Source organism: Euwallacea similis, chromosome 11 (genome assembly GCF_039881205.1).
Source record: "Euwallacea similis isolate ESF13 chromosome 11, ESF131.1, whole genome shotgun sequence".
NCBI classification, from domain to species: domain Eukaryota; kingdom Metazoa; phylum Arthropoda; class Insecta; order Coleoptera; family Curculionidae; genus Euwallacea; species Euwallacea similis.
The window spans coordinates 3,721,391-3,739,066 of NC_089619.1; the positions used below are offsets into that span (position 1 = coordinate 3,721,391).

At 35.5% G+C, this 17,676-nt stretch overlaps 1 protein-coding gene across 2 annotated transcripts in view; it reads right to left on the reverse strand.

Annotated features, from left to right (window-relative positions):
• Positions 1-1,841: 1,841 nt before the first annotated feature.
• The window catches only part of Cad99C (cadherin-99C), a 28,181-nt gene continuing 12,346 nt past the window's right edge, over positions 1,842-17,676 (reverse strand). Inside the window, exons 2-24 of one of the 2 annotated variants that reach the window (XM_066395381.1) lie at positions 15,322-15,394; positions 11,430-11,495; positions 11,188-11,366; positions 9,343-9,465; positions 8,990-9,083; positions 8,773-8,936; positions 7,586-7,735; positions 7,314-7,532; positions 7,070-7,264; positions 6,751-7,012; positions 6,496-6,699; positions 6,038-6,442; positions 5,827-5,987; positions 5,254-5,769; positions 5,080-5,196; positions 4,779-5,028; positions 4,351-4,722; positions 4,001-4,294; positions 3,807-3,948; positions 3,517-3,744; positions 3,214-3,464; positions 3,143-3,156; positions 1,842-2,624 (exon numbers count right to left, since the gene is read on the reverse strand). In XM_066395381.1, coding sequence (XP_066251478.1) covers positions 2,547-2,624; positions 3,143-3,156; positions 3,214-3,464; positions 3,517-3,744; positions 3,807-3,948; positions 4,001-4,294; positions 4,351-4,722; positions 4,779-5,028; positions 5,080-5,196; positions 5,254-5,769; positions 5,827-5,987; positions 6,038-6,442; positions 6,496-6,699; positions 6,751-7,012; positions 7,070-7,264; positions 7,314-7,532; positions 7,586-7,735; positions 8,773-8,936; positions 8,990-9,083; positions 9,343-9,465; positions 11,188-11,366; positions 11,430-11,495; positions 15,322-15,394 — 4,557 coding nt within the window. In that variant the 3' untranslated portion in view covers positions 1,842-2,546. Of the gene's footprint in view, positions 2,625-3,038; positions 3,157-3,213; positions 3,465-3,516; positions 3,745-3,806; positions 3,949-4,000; positions 4,295-4,350; positions 4,723-4,778; positions 5,029-5,079; positions 5,197-5,253; positions 5,770-5,826; positions 5,988-6,037; positions 6,443-6,495; positions 6,700-6,750; positions 7,013-7,069; positions 7,265-7,313; positions 7,533-7,585; positions 7,736-8,772; positions 8,937-8,989; positions 9,084-9,342; positions 9,466-11,187; positions 11,367-11,429; positions 11,496-15,321; positions 15,395-17,676 lie in introns of both variants that reach the window. The other variant, XM_066395380.1, reaches the window with a different exon arrangement.

Here is a 17,676-nt window from a genome sequence, read left to right on the forward strand (position 1 = left end):
CAAACCAGAGACGCACACAATTGACACTTGAAACACAAAAACATTAAATTTAATATCCTCAATTACAATAAAAAATCTTCAACCTATGTTGACCGTTGATACCACCATTGAGGTTGTAGAGACTTGGAAAGGCGCTTTTCGGACCTTCATTTTCGGCACCAAAGAATCATAAAAATTGGGGACCAAGATAATGTTATATCTCGTAGACTGAAAAAACTATTGCCACCCAATTTTCGTTTCAAGCTAACTCGACAATTAGTTTGATTCGTATTTAAAATGTCTTGTTTGTCGTGTTACCACTTGGTCGAATCGTCTAAAAATCGATATCAGTACGAGCTATAAGACGAACGCTGCGAAAGTCCCCAACCATTCAAATACCTTTATGAGCACCAGCTCATGGCCTAACCATAGAAGCGATACGCAAAACGAAATAATAAGCAGCGTATATTTGAGGAGGGGCATAAACAGTGACAAAAACCACTTAGAGTGGTCACCAAGAGAGAAGATAGAATTAAGCGAGGTTAAATTAGGTACAATGATCAAACACCGACCACTTACCGCAAATAAACTTTCTAGAATTATGACCCCTCTGGAATCCTGTCAATAAAAACTGTCGTTCCGCAGCCATGGAGAAGAGAAATTTCAGTTACTGTTTATTTTCGACACAACGCGCACTGCACTGCCCGGTCTCATGTCCGCCCATGATTTTTTTCTTTTCAATTGCCGAAACTCTACTCCGATTCAATTTGAGCTCCATCCCAGTATGCTGTTACTCAATGATCGTGTAACTTCGGAGACTCGAACGCAAATGAGGCGATATTCCAGGAAATGACAATCAAAATTTATCGGATCGGCATTCCATTGCAAACAAAAACAAACAATAAAAAAATTCATAGTCTACGTAGATGTTTTTTTTTCCGAGGACCGAGGAAATTTATTAGATTGATAAACATTTGCCTCAGTGACTAATACATTTTTTTTGTTGATGGTAAATTGATTTATTACAACAACTTTCCAATCATCACACATGTTTAAATTTAAAAAAAATTTAGTTTCAACGCCATCAACACACTAATGGGAAAAATGAATTTAGAATGGTCAAAGACGCATAACTTGATAACGCAACAGTCCAATATAACAAATGAGGTCCATTCGTACCCCTAACCCCCTTTACCATTAATATTCGAGAGGGTGGCTCTGCGAGGTAGAGACTTGAAAGAGGCGCAGTGAATTCTATATAAAATTGTTCCCCCTCGATAACAAAATCGACATGTTCCGGTGATTTTTTTGAAAATCTATCTCGTTTAGAAATAATAGGAAGTTGTCAAATTGACATCTTGTTTACATCTTGACCCTTTGAGAAGGATCAAATAGGTGTCTGATCACTTCAGACCGGAAACACAGAAAGCTCCGCATATTCTAGTACTGCATCTCGGAATACCAAGCATTTTAGTCCTTTCAACCGGGCCACACACAACACACATACATATGTAGATATCTTTTTACCTGCACCTTCTTGTCTGTAGGTATCATTCTTTGCATAATCACATAAGATATTCCTGGTTGACTGTGCGCTGTGACGAAGTTCTTCACCTGCCAATAAAAATTCTGTAAAATAGAAGATTTTAGGAAAGTTTTTAGTGTTTACTTTGAATTGGGTACCGTGAATATGAAGTAAGTAATGAAATTATCAAATGAACATTTGTAGGCAAATCTATGACAATTAGTTGTAACCAATGGAGCAGATTTACTGCCAAATGTCTGTTTTGTAATTTTATTACTTCATACTCATTATAGTTACTTCTGCGTAACCGCTAAAAATTCCGAATTTATAATATAAATTCACGCAGATTCCATGTCATCCTTTATTTAAGGCAAGATTACAAAAATATCAAAATAGACGACTAGACCTATAGAATATACCTAACTGCTTTTAGACATTTTTAAAATTATTTACAATCCTAAAGTTTCATTAAGTACTTGTACGATTCACATTTGTAATGAGTCGGTTTCTATACAATAAATTACTAAACTGTTCTAGACTACACTAATAATACAACAGCTTTAATAGGTGTCTATATCATTTAGTTGAAAAGTTCTTGAATTTAGAAAAACGTATTTACAAAATCCTTAAAGCCGTATTATAAAACGTTACAGAACATCACAATTTTCTTAATGACTTCTTAATATGGATTTATGACCTAAATGGCTTATTAAAGTTTAAGCTCATGTTCAAATCGCAAATATAGAAGTCTCATCAAAAATAATGCCGGGTTTCTTAACATTCGTGTATCTGCAACAGATATCTTAGGAAACTTGAAAAGAATGTCTTAAAATCTCGATTTTAAGTCTTCTTTGTAATTTTAAGATCAATTAAAATGGAATGAAAATTTTCTGTTTATCACTTGGCACTATGCGTTATTTTCCTACATTCTCTGCCATACAAACTGCGCAATAATCTAGGAAATTTATGAAGATTAAAACAGTCTATCTATAATTCTGTCGTCGTTTCTATAGGAGAATCGTATCCGTATCCTATGTGCATACTATTGAAGTCTTTTTTCTCTTTGAACATTACGTTCTCGTTGCTGGGACTTGAGTTCATATCCTCCCCATTTGGAGGCCTACAAATGCGACCGAAACGATTAAAAAAAAGAAATATTGAAAAAAAGCAGTAAGAGAACTAATGATAAGGACAAAATTGTAACATTTAGAGAGCAGGAGCTATCGACATATTCATGCGGAATGTTAACATAGAAGCTGTAGAAGCATCAAGCCAATCGGTTGAAAAGGAATGGTAAATAAGAGGTGCCTATTTCTTAAAAGGAAGGCTTTATGGTGAAGGGCAAGATGAACTGGAGGAGATCAAAGGGAAAACTGAGACAACATATATAGATTAGTTTCAGCTCCTAGATGAAAAACTGTTGATTACAAAGATTTACGTAAATCTGCATGGCATACTGAAATCTCTTATAACATGTTTAAGGAAAATAGTGGAAGTTTTAATGTTTAAAAGAACATTAAGTCTGCTTAATTACCTGTAGAAGTGATCTCTTCTTATGTTATTGTTAGTATGTTTGATTAGATGGCTGTTATCACCTACACTAGAAGCCCGAACGGTGGTAGATGACTCACTACTTACAGGACTCGCCTTATCTAAAATTCAACTATTTTTTTAGAAACCAAAAATCTCAAATTGATCAATCAACTCACCGTAATTCTTTAAATTCGAATCCTTTCCAATGTAGCTGACATTCTCCAAACTGAAAGCGTGGTTTTTGTTGCTGAAATCAATTTGCAAGTCATTATAATCCTCTTGATCATCAACTGGAACCACCATTTGCAGCACCTGCGTCTCATATTCCTTCAGATTGGGTTCTACATAGACTGTATCATATCTGGCAGGACTTGCAGGCACAATGTATTGCCTGGAACTTGCATATTGATCTTTGAAAGATTTGTATCTGGAAATATTTAATTATTCGAATGTTATGTTGGAGGAGAATTTTGATTTACCGTGACCACGAGACACAAATGTAGATAATTCCAATACTGCCAAAAAGGAAGATGATGCAGGCTATAATGATCAGGGCATAGGGGAAAACCTCTCCGTTGAGGGAAGCTATTGAAGCAGTTCTGATTTTGTGCGACACAAAGGGCTCATGGATGTTGAAAGCCGTGTTCTTAATTTGGGCTGTTATATCGAATGTAATGTTGTCCATTGAAGACTTTTCCAAGAGTGTTCTACAAAATTTGTTTAATTGGGTATAAGATGTATTTTATTAATCTTATACAAGTTTTCATACCTTCTCACTAGAGAATGATTCCTAGGTAAAATTTCATCAGTCTCAGAATCAATAACATAGAACCAAACATCTGTTCCTTCTTGATCAATCTCAAAAGTCCCGTTCCCACCAATAAACTCCCTAGCGCTCAATTTCTCAATACCTTAAAAATTCCAGCTCAAAACCTAAGAAATCTCATTTCAACTTTAGGTTACCTGCAATCAATCCCGTTTGCTCCTTAATCACCTTCGAAATTTCTCCCAGCTTCTTCTGTACTAAGTTCGGCTTCGCGTCTCCAATCACCAAAATTAGCCTATGTTGAGGTCCTACCAAATTCACTATCAGAGGAGTATCAATTTCGAAGTAGTCCCTGGTTGCATTGGGATTATCCCTAGCCCAGGCAGTCAATCTGAAGGGCAAATTTTCTGGGTTAATATAATCGAACGTTCTCTTGGTCCTGATTATTCCCGTCGAAGGATCGATGGAAAAGAATTCTTCGCTAAAGTTGCCTGCAAGTATTTTAAATGATGATTTGTTATTTTCTGTAGAGGAATTGATAAGTTACCTGAAATGTTATATGAAACTCGCCCATATTTCCCACTATCCACATCTTCAGCAATTATTTGAGTCACTGCGGAGTTTAAAGGCGAATCCGTCGATACTGCCGCATAATACTTCTTTCTATCTTTAGGGTCCTCGTTGCCTTCTTTTTTAGCCACAGCTTCCCCGTCAAATGGATACACAAAATATGGCTTATTATCGTTAACATCCTGGACATTTACAGTGACTTGAGTTACAGCAAAGTCTTTGTTTATGAACCCCTGCAGAGACATAATTTCCACATTAAAGATGTATTGTTCTTCACTTTCGAAATCTAAAGTTCCGTTTAGATAAACTGCGCAATTCCGATCTTCGGTAACATTCAAGGAAAATTTTCCTGAAAGAAACCATCGATTTAACTTTAATACTCAGAATATATTTTGGACATTATACCTTCTTTGTTGCCGCTAATAATTTGACATTTCAATGGGATACTAGTCCCATGAGTTTGCCCATTTACAATGGTTAGAGCCTTGATCTGTTTTCCGACAGTAGCGTTTTCTGGCACTTGCAGAGTGTAAGAATTGTCTGCAAATCTGAGTCCGACTTCTGGAGCTACAGTAGCAACATGTTGGATGAATACTTCTACTGTAATCACTGAAGATAGTTGGGGTTCTCCGAGGTCGTAAGCCCTTACATCAACCTAAATGATATTGGTATAGGTGAACTAATTCATAAAAAAAAACAAATTTACCTGATACTCTGTATCAACTTCTTTTTTCAAATCATTGGTTACCCTTAAAACTCCAGTATCAGAATCAATTTGGAAGTACTTGGCTGCCTTCTCTCTACCAATTATCTCGTATCTCACCTAAGAATAAGAACAATCAATCTCACTTATAAAATCCAAAATCTCTATTCCTTTTACTTTATTTCCAGGAGCAGTTCCATCAGAATCAGTAGCAACTAAAGTGGTCACAGTAGTACCGATAGGAACATCATCTTCTAAACTTATAGGATGAGGAATAATCGTAAATACTGGAGGTATATCATTCCTATCCTCCACATCTACTACAACCTTGGTAGTGCTATTTTTCTCATTAGACATATTCTCCAATGTGCCAATCACCAAGACATGTTGCTGGTCTTTCTCATAGTCCAAACCTCTGGAGGTATAAATAGCTCCAGTTTTCTCATCGATCCTAAACAAGTCTGTAGGCCCTTGATGAATAACGTAGGTAATTTTCTGGATAGTGTCTGGGTCATAGGCTTCAACTGATGTAACAAAGTGATCAGCCATATTCTCTGGAACTAAAGCTTCATATTTGTCGTCTCTGAAGACTGGTAATTCATCTTCAACATCTTCGACTTCAACCGCTACAGTCGCTGTAGCAATCCTAGGGTCTAAGGCTCCATCTTTTGCTGTTACCACAAATTGGAAGTTCTAGAAATTTTGATATGTATGTAAGAATTCGTTTTTCTTCAGATGAAAAAATGTTACCTTCTGCTTTTCGTAATCCAAAGGTCTGTTGGTGCGAATTTCTCCAGTTTCATTGTCGATGCTGAAGGGCAGATTATTGGGTATGAAATAGGTGACAAAGGCGTTAATGCCCTCATCGGCGTCTACAGCTTTGACAACACCTACCGAAGTTTTTCCAAGACCTACCCGAAAAGTGTTAAAAATATCCAATAACCTTCTAAGATTTCTGTACCTTCTTTGACGTGAAACAAATATGGATCTCCCACAAACTCTGGATTTTTATCATTAATGTCTGTGACTTTTATATTCACAGTAGCAGTACTAGCCAACTTCCCCGCGTCTTCAGCCCTAATAACCAGTTGGTATCGATTAAGATCCTCTCTATCCAGCATGCGGATTATCGATATGACCCCACTTTTAGCCCCTATAGTAAACTGTCTCAGATCATTTCCAGACGTAATGGAGTAGGTCACTGGATCCCCTTCAGGGTCCATAGCAATTAAAGTAGCAACTGTGGAATTAATTATAGCTCCTTCGCTGACTTCGATGTCGTAAACTGGTTGCTCGAAAATTGGGGCTTCAGTATTAGGGCCAGGACTTACTGTTACTTCTACTATCGCCTGGCTATAGAGACCGCCTAAAAAAGTGATTTTTGTGAAGAATAATTTTATTTTAGAGATTTGTGCTAACCTGTATCTGTTGCTTGTACTGTAAGGCTGTACTGATCCCCTGCATTGAGTTTTCCTAAAGTAGAAATCAGTCCTGAGTTCTCATCGATGACAAATTTATTGTTTCCATTATTAGAAACATGGTATATTGAATATTTGATGTCGGCATTCTTTCCTTCATCATTGTCTGCTGCATGAATTACTGTGACATTCCTTTTTACATCTCCTGAAAAATATTACTTTATTTTCATCTCTTCTGACTAATAGAAGAAGTTACCTGCTGGGACTGATACTGGAGAAATAATGGGCAGCACTGGAGCATTATCATTGACGTCAACTAAATTCACTGTTAAAGAAGAAGGTGCACTAGCAGCAATTCCGTTTTTCTCTCTGGCAACAATCTGAAACTTGAACTTTCCCGGATTGGGAGGATCACGATCTAGATTGTGCTCGTTCACCAATAAATGTCCGTTTTTGTCTACTACGAAGTAGGGAGTGGTAAGTTCGAATGTGTAAATCGGTTTTGGATCGTCAGGGCCCTAAATAATTAACAAAAAAATCCATAGTTTTGCATTGGCCTAGTGTCTTCAACGTACAAAGTCTTTATCCTCAACTTGCACCAATAATGGTTCACCACTGGCTTCCAAAACTTCCTCTCCAATAGGAGAGTTCTCCTTTACAAACCCTTCAATTGAGGACAAGAAAATTTCAGGAGGATTTGCATCTACAGGCTTAATAGTTATGAATAATTTTGCTGTTGTTGATCGTTTTGCTTCTGACTCTTCCTGGGCCTAAAACGAATTCCTACAGTGATTAACCACATTGATGCTTCTTTCATACCTTAATAATAATATTAAACTTTTTCGTAGTGGCTGCTTCAACAGCTTTAATCTGATGCACGGCTCCAGTATCTGGTTGTATTTTGAAGTACTCAGCATATGATTCAGGAGCTCCGCTTATGAATGAATAGCGAATGGGGGAATTAATGGTATCCATATCTATGGCCTGAATTTTTTCCGGGGATATATTTAAGACCCCTTGATTTAGGCCAGCGGAGACCTAAGAAGCATAAATAAAAGGAAAATGTCATGAAGGAGATAGCGGAAGCTTACAGAAGCTGAATATTCTGGATTTATGCAAGTTCCATCCAGCATCATGCAACCTTTGTAAATGAAAGAAGGGGGCAAGTCGTCGTCGTCTTTGATGTTAACCACTAGGGTAGTGGTTGAAGAGAGTCGTTGACTCTCGTCTTTTGCTTTATCCTGAAAGAGAGGAGACCAGTAATATATGTAATCAGACCGTTTCATACTATATGTGAAGCGATGTTCACGTTCACGCTGGCTTGGCTGCAGCTTTGCATGAGTGGAACGTGAGTGTCGCAACATCATGCCTTTAATTCTGATTAAACGCTCGTTGACTTTGCGGATTTGTCACTAACTTTTAATACATTTTTTATGAAGATTTTTAAATTAAATTCTGTTTGTAAAATATTCAAAACCATGAGAATACGCCAAAATTGCTTTCCCCCGCTTGTCAAGCATTAAACCAAATGTTTACCAAACATTAAGGAAACGTTGATGTCTTTTATATAAGTTACAATATATGCAAAATATGACCACTTTGCTTCAATCTCGCTTTAAACCCATGAAAATCAACCGGATTCCTTTGCTATTACATACTAAAAATTATATACACAATTTTTATAGATGTTTTAATCGTGTTTTACCATGAATAGGAGTAATACATTAAAACTTTATTTGGTAGTCAGAAGAAACAGGCTTTATACAGCTTTTCTCTCTAATAACGTCTCAATTTGAGGCTTCAATCTGCGTACCATTAAAAACTCCGGAATTCTAGAGATTATATCATGGTTTCTCTTCAGAGCAGTTTGGAGGCATTTAAGCATATCAACCACTTTTTGTTATTCCAATCCACTCATATAGAAATCAATTTCTTAAGCAACGGAGACTTGCAAATGATTCCCAATCTAAGTTATACCTGTCTAAAAGTGTTACACAATATGCTCGTTGCATGTTTGCTAATTAATTCTAGTTTAATTAGAATTCTGTACACGAAAAATAGGAGATAATTTATATATTGACATTTTCCTTGTTCGACCGGCAAATGACCAAAAATTAAATTCAACACAGGGTGATCCACTTTCACGCCTAATCATTGTTTGATTTCATAGAATAATGGTTCCGAACGACTGGGCTTGAACCACAATTATCAGAGAGTAAAATGCTTTTTAATTAGCTGAACGCTGGAAATTTTTTATTTATAAGAAAGGGAAACTTACCATGGCAAGTATAGTAACATAATACCGCTGAGTCCTCTCGAAGTCCAAAGTCCTGTTAACGGTAACTTGCCCTTGGTGGGGGTAGTTGATGGCGAAATATCCAAACCCATCTTCACTATGCACCCTCTGCCTTCCAACTCCTTCATCTGAATCTAGTTTAGAGCCTAAACCATTTAACGTGAGTGCTTTGGTTTTCTATTAATATGGAATTGGATACCTTTTATAATGGAATATTCAACCTGTCCATTAACCCCTGTATCCTTATCTTTGGCGTGTATGTTCTGATATATGGTAGTTCCGACTGGAGTTAACTATAAATTAGATAAGTTAAGGCGCCTATAAATTTAATGAAAACATTAAAATTCATGAGCTAAAACCGATCGGCAGCAAAATGATATAAGCACAAGATTTTAAAAATTCCTTGAAGACTTAAGTAATTAGAATAAAATCCCCAAGAACTATTTCTGCAAAAACTTAGATTGTATTAAGTAAGTGATGATGATTAAAAGCGTTCGCGCAGTTAAAGTTAATCCGATTTAATTTGCAAGTATGATAGCAAAAACTACGTACCTCTGATATGCTGGTTTCATATGGCGTTTCAATAAACTCTGGACTGTTATCGTTAATGTCTGTCAGTCTTACTATCACAGGGATGGACTTAACTTTATGAGTGGATTTTATAGTACAAATTAGCTGAAACAGGAAGAGAGAATATTAAAAAGGACATAATACGTCGCTATCCAACTAAAAAGCTAAATCGTTTTTTTTCTTTCTTTTCCCGAAATATTGTTTAATAAGTCTTTTAATATTGCATAAATAAGCCAAACTAGGTTAAGCAAAATTTACAGTACATAATCGTGGTAATTGGGTAAACGTGTGATATTTTTGCAGAAACGATATTTCGACACAATCGCTGATTTTCTACAAATAAAAACATATTACAAATTTATTATTCGTTAATTGTTATAATTGGGTGAGAAGCTTTGAAGGTTGTTACATACACGAGAGAATGATGAGGCAAAAGATTTTAATAATATTCATACAATTTTCGTTTCTCATTATTATATGTTACTCATAAAGAAACCCTAGAAGAGTGTTTTCTCATGAGGTGCTTCAACTGATATGCTCTTATTAAATTTAAAGTAATTTGTTAATAGGTGAATAATATTGCGTTCATACCACTTATTAGAAAAAAGTAGTTTATGTCTGGGTTGTTAAGAAACACACTGCTGAGTAAAATATTGTTGAATGTTTTGGTACCTACAAAATATTACTTCTCACAAAGAGACTTGTAGAATGAACCCAAAGGTCATTTATCTACTAAGGAGTTTAAAAAGATTTCAGAGGACCACTAATGCTTGTTTTTAATGTTTTTCAGGTATACCTGCCTGAATTATAGATTTTTTATTAACTCTAACTTACTTGATACAACACATTTTAAGAAAGTTCTTTAATCTTCGAATAAACTCACAGAATAATTGTCTTAGTGTGTATCTGAGTTGATTTTAAGCAGTAAGTTATATGATCTTTAATTAACGTATACTTCACTTATGGAGAATTTCGCAGGAAACTTATTGACTTATTTCCTCTTTACTTATAAAGGGTATAACATATCATCGTGGAAAAAAAAATACTTCAAGGGATGATAGCATTTTGCAAAATAATAAATAAATGCTAATAGACCCATGTTGAAAAATGCACCATTTCGATATACAAGGTGACAAAGTTTCACATTTTTTCTTATATTTTGGGTTTTTCTTACGTAAGCTTTGAGTCAAATTTTTGATATTTCGTACACCTATTGTTTTTAAGACCCTCTGCAACAAAATGTCAAAATCGTTGGTAGCCATATACAGGGTATTATGTTATTTTTGGTCATGTACTATTTTATCCTTTCTATCTTTTTTTAAAAATACAATGTATAAATTCTGGTACTAAGTTTAAATTCATTAGCTTTTTGGTCTCTTCCAGTATTTTCGTATCTTTCACCGTTTTTCTAGAATTTGCAAAATTATCTATTGAAGAAAATTAAGAATATAAAGGAAGTAAAGGAAAAAATAATCATCCGGCTCAGTTAGTAACTATTTCAAGCAATTCATAATATTTAATCAAATTTCTTAAAATCAAAATAAATCTAAACAAAAACAAAGTTATAAAAACTCTTGAAAATGTCTTTTAAAAAATGTGAAACTTTGCCACCATGTATATCGAAAATGGTGCGTTTTTGACCCTGGGTCCTTAAATTTCAAATTCGCTCTTAACATCTTGAAAAACAAGTCAAATTGATGAGTTTCCAGATTTCTTATATATAATAAGAATTTTGGACCTCATTCTTTCGATTGAGTATAGCTCTTTTCATGATCAACTTATAATCTTCCTTTCTTCTTAAATTTACTAGTTTTATTATCGTGTTACCTGAAATACTATATGAGACAAATTATTCTCATCTCGATCCAGAGGGGCTAACAACTGTAGTTTTTTCTCATTGAGAAAAAATAATGGAGGACCCTTTGGAAAGGCGAGTTCTAGGAATATATCTAGGTTGGGTTCTCCTACTATTGGCAGCTCTTTGGGATTGGTCTCTTGACTTATGGCTGGAAAAATATATTTAAAAATACAGAAAAATCCTCAAATTTTAAAATAAAATTAATACTTACAAGAACCTTTGCTTTCTTCTATGTCAATAATTATGTTGGAAGAGCCATTTTCTACTTCACAAAGACCTGAAACCAAATTGGCAGGTTAAAGTGAGTAGGAACAAAAAGAAAACGATAATCATACATATCTAGGTTATAATAATGAAGAAAAGTTGATTATACCACCGGCAAAAATATCATAATTTGGTGCTTTTTGAGATTGTTCTCATAATATAAGACTCCGTTACGGAAGAATGGCAAAAACTTGAAGCTTATTGGACTATCGCAAACAAAGTGAATGTTAATGAGGACCGGGTTTTAGGTAGGTGTAATTAATTTTATGACCCAATAAACTAAATCCGCTTTTAAAAGAAATCTAGCTCCTTGAGTAATCAGTTTTTACATAATCAACATGTAAAATTTACTTCTTGGAAAGGCGCCGAAGTGTGCTTTTGAAAAGCCTTAATTTGGTTGTAAACCGAATGACCCCCGACATATTGGAATATTGCAATGTCCGATAGTTGCTTTGTCGACAAGTAAACCTTGACTGACTAATTTAAAATTGCCTCCCCACGAACACTTGTTTGTTAAATGTTAATATCTCCATCCAATTACCATAATTGCAGTTACACTATTCGAAAAATCGCGTGGGATTAAACTAAGGCGTTAACGGATTAGGATCGCCATCCGATTGTCATAACTTTCAATGAGAAATCACGTTGCAGGGTTTTCCGAAAAAAGAGTTGTTGATTATGGTGATACAAACAACCTGCTCAGAAATATTCTTTTTACACCTAAATGAAACTTTGAATCCGGAGAAAGCGTACTCGAAAAAAAATGTGCAAAAAATGCTTAAATTTGAAACTACCTGATACGCTTTGGCGATGAGTTAGATTGATGTTCTTCTTATTCTCCTCTAAAATTGATCGATATTCTTCGTGTTGCCTAAACTTTATTTTTGAAAAATCACACTCTTTCACTCCCACAAAGGTAATTGATATTTTGATTTATATCTTCAAATCTTCAGCGGCCACATTTCGTTTAAACAACCGATCAAATTACCACTAATAACTTAACATTTAGTTTCATCATTAGCAACATTATTCCCCAGTGCTTACAACGGCCGCTTCTTAATTTTATTTCTTCTTTAGTAATGGAAGCAATTTAAAGATCCAACCTTCAACAGCAAAGATAACATTAAGCCATAAATAAAGTAGCCCCAGCCTGTGGTCATAAAATAAAGATATGAGGCCGCAATTACTCCGCAAGATTATTAACATCTAGCAGCGAGGGAGTGTCCCATATTTCAGTTGTCTTTTAGTGGCGAAGATGCGAAGAGAGCTCTCAGCTAAAAGCTCATCGCTTTATATTTCAATGCTTATGCCTTAAAGATTTTTGGAGTTTAAAGCTATTTTCAATAACTATTTACGTGTAGGGGAACGTGTGGAAGAAGTTTCCGCCAGCAGCCGAAGTTTGAATCCCTTACGACGTGGAGAGCCTTCATTCGATCAAGGGCGCAATCCTCGTTTCGGCGTATTAGTTTTACGCAACGACATTTTTTTAATCTAATACTAGAAGAATAATCTTATTCCAATTTATTTGATTAAAGGCGAATAAGAAATTAACAGGTGTTATTTTCACTTTACGGTCCGTAGCCGTGAGCGACGGGCCATAAAAATATAACAACGCGCGCTGGTCGTAAACTCATTTTTCCACCATGGAAACTAACATGTAAACAAACAGTTTCGATCAATTTGTACACAAAGGTATTGACAGTTTCAACGAAGATAGAAGTTCTTTGAATTAATGTACTTTTCTCCATTATCGCCGTAAATGTTGAAGAAAACCCGATAACAGGACATATTTTTTATAGTAAAAACTTGTAACTCCGGTTTGTAGTGTAAAGTTTCTTCTAGACTGACCAGCCCACACTTCATACTGCTGTGCGTGTACGTTTCTCATGCATATGTGAAGTGTTGAGGTCCATCGCGATGTCATAAGAAAGATGCAGTTAACGTATTAGACTACCAGCTAATGGTCGAACGTGTACTAAAGATCGCATGTTTTGAAAATCGTATGAGAGAAGATGGGAATTTTGATGCATTTCTATAGGCATTTAAAATGTCTCAGACAATCCAGAAAATTATTAATTTGAAATTTAGCAATTCGTATAATGCTCACTAATGTTGATTATGTGTTTAGTGCGTGCTTTCCTTTCCTGTATAGGAATTAGTCTTGTCTTCCATTGGCAATCATTACGGGTATTTATTACTTTTCATAATAGCGAAATGCATTTCATAAATAACTTCTCGTATTGGCATTTCAAATATTTTTTTCTCCGTATTATGAAACTTCTTTAATGCATTTTTCATTCTTAAGACGTGCGCATATATTGAAAAGGTACAGGAATTAGAGAAACAACATTGGACATGAACTGTCCTCTTTTAGGTTTTCAATTGCGATTTCTACTTTTTTAAAAGCATTCTTCAACTTTAAAAGCACTAGACTTCCCAATAAAACTCTAATCCAAAATTTAAAAAATCTATATGAATTTGTAAAATTAGTTTGAAAACAATTATAAACTCTAAAAACAAATTACAAAAAGACCCAACAATTTCTGGAAGTGATGAGAATAAATATGTTTGTGCTAAACTCCGATATTCACCACCATTCAAAAATAATGAGAAAAGGGATTAAGTTCGTAGGTGATGGTTAATGGAGAAAAAAAACCTCTATGCTAGCCAAGCTGCCGGCAATGCCTTATTACCCTCTTCAGGATGATAGTGTGATCAATAGAAAGTAATATCAATGTCATGCACAAGTGATATAGAATTATTGACGATAAAGTAGGATAAACACCCCATTAATGTTGATGTAACGATGCTCTCACATAAGCCTTTTTTCCTTTTACATTAGCAGAACCAGAAGGCATGGATTAAAGCCATTAAACCATTTCAAGCTGTTGTCCTTAGTGTAGTGTCACCTTAATGAAATTTTTCTACCTCTAAGCTAAACATCTTTAACAATTCTATTTGTGATTAAAATGAAACAACAAATCATCAAAAGTTTCTGTTGCGTTTCAGAAGGGGACAATTATACAATCGCAACAATGTCCGTTCTTTAGAGCTGCCTTGAAATTAAGATTGTTTGATTTGGACTGAAAATTCGGAATCACGTTTTCCTGATCGTGACTTCAGAAGTCTCGAAAGAAAACGACTCAGACATGTATGTTGTGCTACCCTCATTACTCAAATTGCTACCCACAGGTGGCGAAACAAAGGTATTTTCTTCCCTTAATATGAAACTGCCTAGCGTTGGCCATACCCAGTTGCTCCGACGATTCTTCTCATAACTTCTTTTTAACGTAACGCTTAACTTCTATAATTAACCAAATTACCATCAATCCAATTTAGTCGAAGAGAAAAATTACCGTCAAACTGCAGTTTTAAGTGGTAGTACCGTTTTATCTCTCCTCTTTGTGCAGATCTCAGTTGCATGAGCTAATTTGACTTGACATGCAACATGTTGTTTGGCAACCATTCAGTTTAACATTCCAAAACGTTATGTAATATTTTTCCAATTACGTTATATTGACCCTCGCCAAAAAAGGAAATTTGGCGAAAATACTGTGAACATAGCGTAGATTTATTAACAGTTAGGATAGAATACTTTAGTGGAACTACAGTGGGTAAATCTTGTGCAGTTTTCACAGCTTTGCCGAAGATAATAATTTCCTCCAAATTAACATAGAATGGAGACATTGTACTTTTAGCACCGTTCAATGCTTCTAGGAAGTTTTGCACTTTGTTCACTATGGTATAAAGCTTTGTTGAAGAAATGTCCTATCTATTGAACGGTGACAAGGAAAGTTAGTACTGCATAGACACACAAATTTGCCGCTAATAAATCTTACCTCTACAATGAACCCATGGCACAAGAAGAAGCACTGGGACTATTAGCTTGTAGTAACCAGCCATTCCATGGACCTGAAAAATAAAGCACACGTTATACACAGTAATGAACCAATTATAGAGCCATTCCAAGGCTAATAAGTTCTATGACCACCTATATAATAATACTTCCTCATGTTATTACAAATAAAGAAAGAACCTCGTCAAGGGACTAAGTGGCATGAGCAATTTTTGTTACATTTCATCAACATCCATCAATCAAAACTTTAGTCGAGCCATTTTCGATGATATTACCGCCTCTATACCAAACGTGATTTCATTCTTTTATTATTCACCTTTACACTTCTTTGTGTAATTGGCGTGATAATGGCAGTACCGTTACCATCGAGAGTTAAATGAGTTGTAAATTTATTCAGTTTATAAAGTCAACAGAAAATATGTTTTCTTTGGTGTGTCAGCTCTGTAAGGGCTAATCTCGGATGGTCCAAAGGTGCCTTTAAACTCATATTTATGTCGGGATTCGTGAATGCTAGAACTGATCCTTAATGAATTCAACTGAAAGACCTTTGGAAAAAACCGCCATTGTTATAACAATAAACGAATTACAATACTTTAGCCATCTGGATGATGTTGTTCGTTTATATAACTTCGTAGATCGAATAGGTAATTGATTTTTAAACACTGCTTTAAATGTTGTTTAAATGTTGTTTAATGACGATTAAATAACCGGGTACGCCTTGTAATGGTTTTTGAAAGCTTAAAGTTCACCAACCTTCTTTTCAATGCTTAGTCGCCTACGCGGCGAAATTTTCATTAGGTGTATGAATCAGGCCATTATTTAACCTACATATGAGACCTATTAGCTGAAGTAATAATTATTGTCATGCCAGGAGCCTCTTAGGTGAGACGCTTACATGAAGGGCGTTTATGTTAAACTTAATGGCCTGTTGGAAGACTATAACGTGTTTTCATGTTTCAGTTTCATGGGAGAAGTTGGCGGTTTCAAGGCAGGTATTATTCGCAATTTATCCAGCGTCGCCAGACTAGACTCGTTATGACTGTCCAAAAAACAATAAAATGAGTGGATGATGAAGATAGTGTGCATTTGAGATGTCCAGGTTGAATACACAGAGTTGCCGATAATTTTTCTAAAACATCACTGGACGAACTCTTGCATAGGGATATCTGGAAGTCTAAATCCAAACCAATATTTTCTTCCTTAACACCACGCTACTTTTGTAGTTGGGTTCATTTAAGCCAATAAGATAATGATTCGGTGCTATCTACCTTAATCACCTCTTAACGATCTTTTAAGAACTCTCTTGAGAATCTCAAGCATCAATCGGCTTAACGTGCAACTAATAGAGTTATTGGTGCCCCTAAATTTTTGCAAATTTGTATTTTTCCTAATCCCAATGATCAGCGGTAGAAAATTAATGCATTGGATATGTAAATGGGACTTCCTCGAAGGTTCTAACTTAATTTAATATTGATGTTGTGGTTTTCGATGCGAGCTCAGGGGCACGTCTTACTGTCCGAAATCGAATCAATTTTCGATTCTTACAAAATAGTCATAAATTGCTCATACTTAATAATACACCTCGCATGTTTCTTTGTTACTATCCAAATCGTGATTTAAACCGGAGTAACCGAGTGCCTGCTCATGGACCGTGAATTTTTATAACTGGGTTTTTCGCTTACTTCTTGTGTCTTATCTGCACACTTGAGAGCTCGAGAAGAATGTTTCCTGCAATTCTCAAAAATTTAAAATCTTTTTGTCCCGAGCTCAAAAATCTTAAAACTGCTACTAATGATAACCGAACGTATCTTTATTCACTTTTCTGACATTAGAGTTCATGTGCGGGAGTGTTCTAGGACGTGAAAGTAATCTATTGTTCCATTTCATGTATCGCTGCAGCACGAGCACGCCTTACTTTACTGCTAGTATTAATCCACTGCAAGAAATAGATCTTAATAGCCATTCAGTCGTCTCAGCCAGGTATTTTCATTTAAAAAAGAATTTTATCGCTAAGCCAGTGTCAAGTCGCATACTCCCTTTGACGATATTTGCAATGCGTGTTCATCAAAACAAAATTTATTACCCGACTTCTTCATGGTCGTGCTTCATTATATTTTCCTTGAGTACCATCAGCAGTACCCGAGTTATGGCGTCTGCCATATGCCGTATCGTAATGGCAGTAATCTATGGCAGTACTGCACTTGTAATCACCTATATCTGGCGTTCTGTTATTATTCGCCTGCAACCACAATGGAGATAAGATGGATGTTGAATGAGGCCGAAAGCTGTTAAGCGTTTTCTGGTATCAAGTATTCTTAGAGGGAGTGGTGGGTTTATG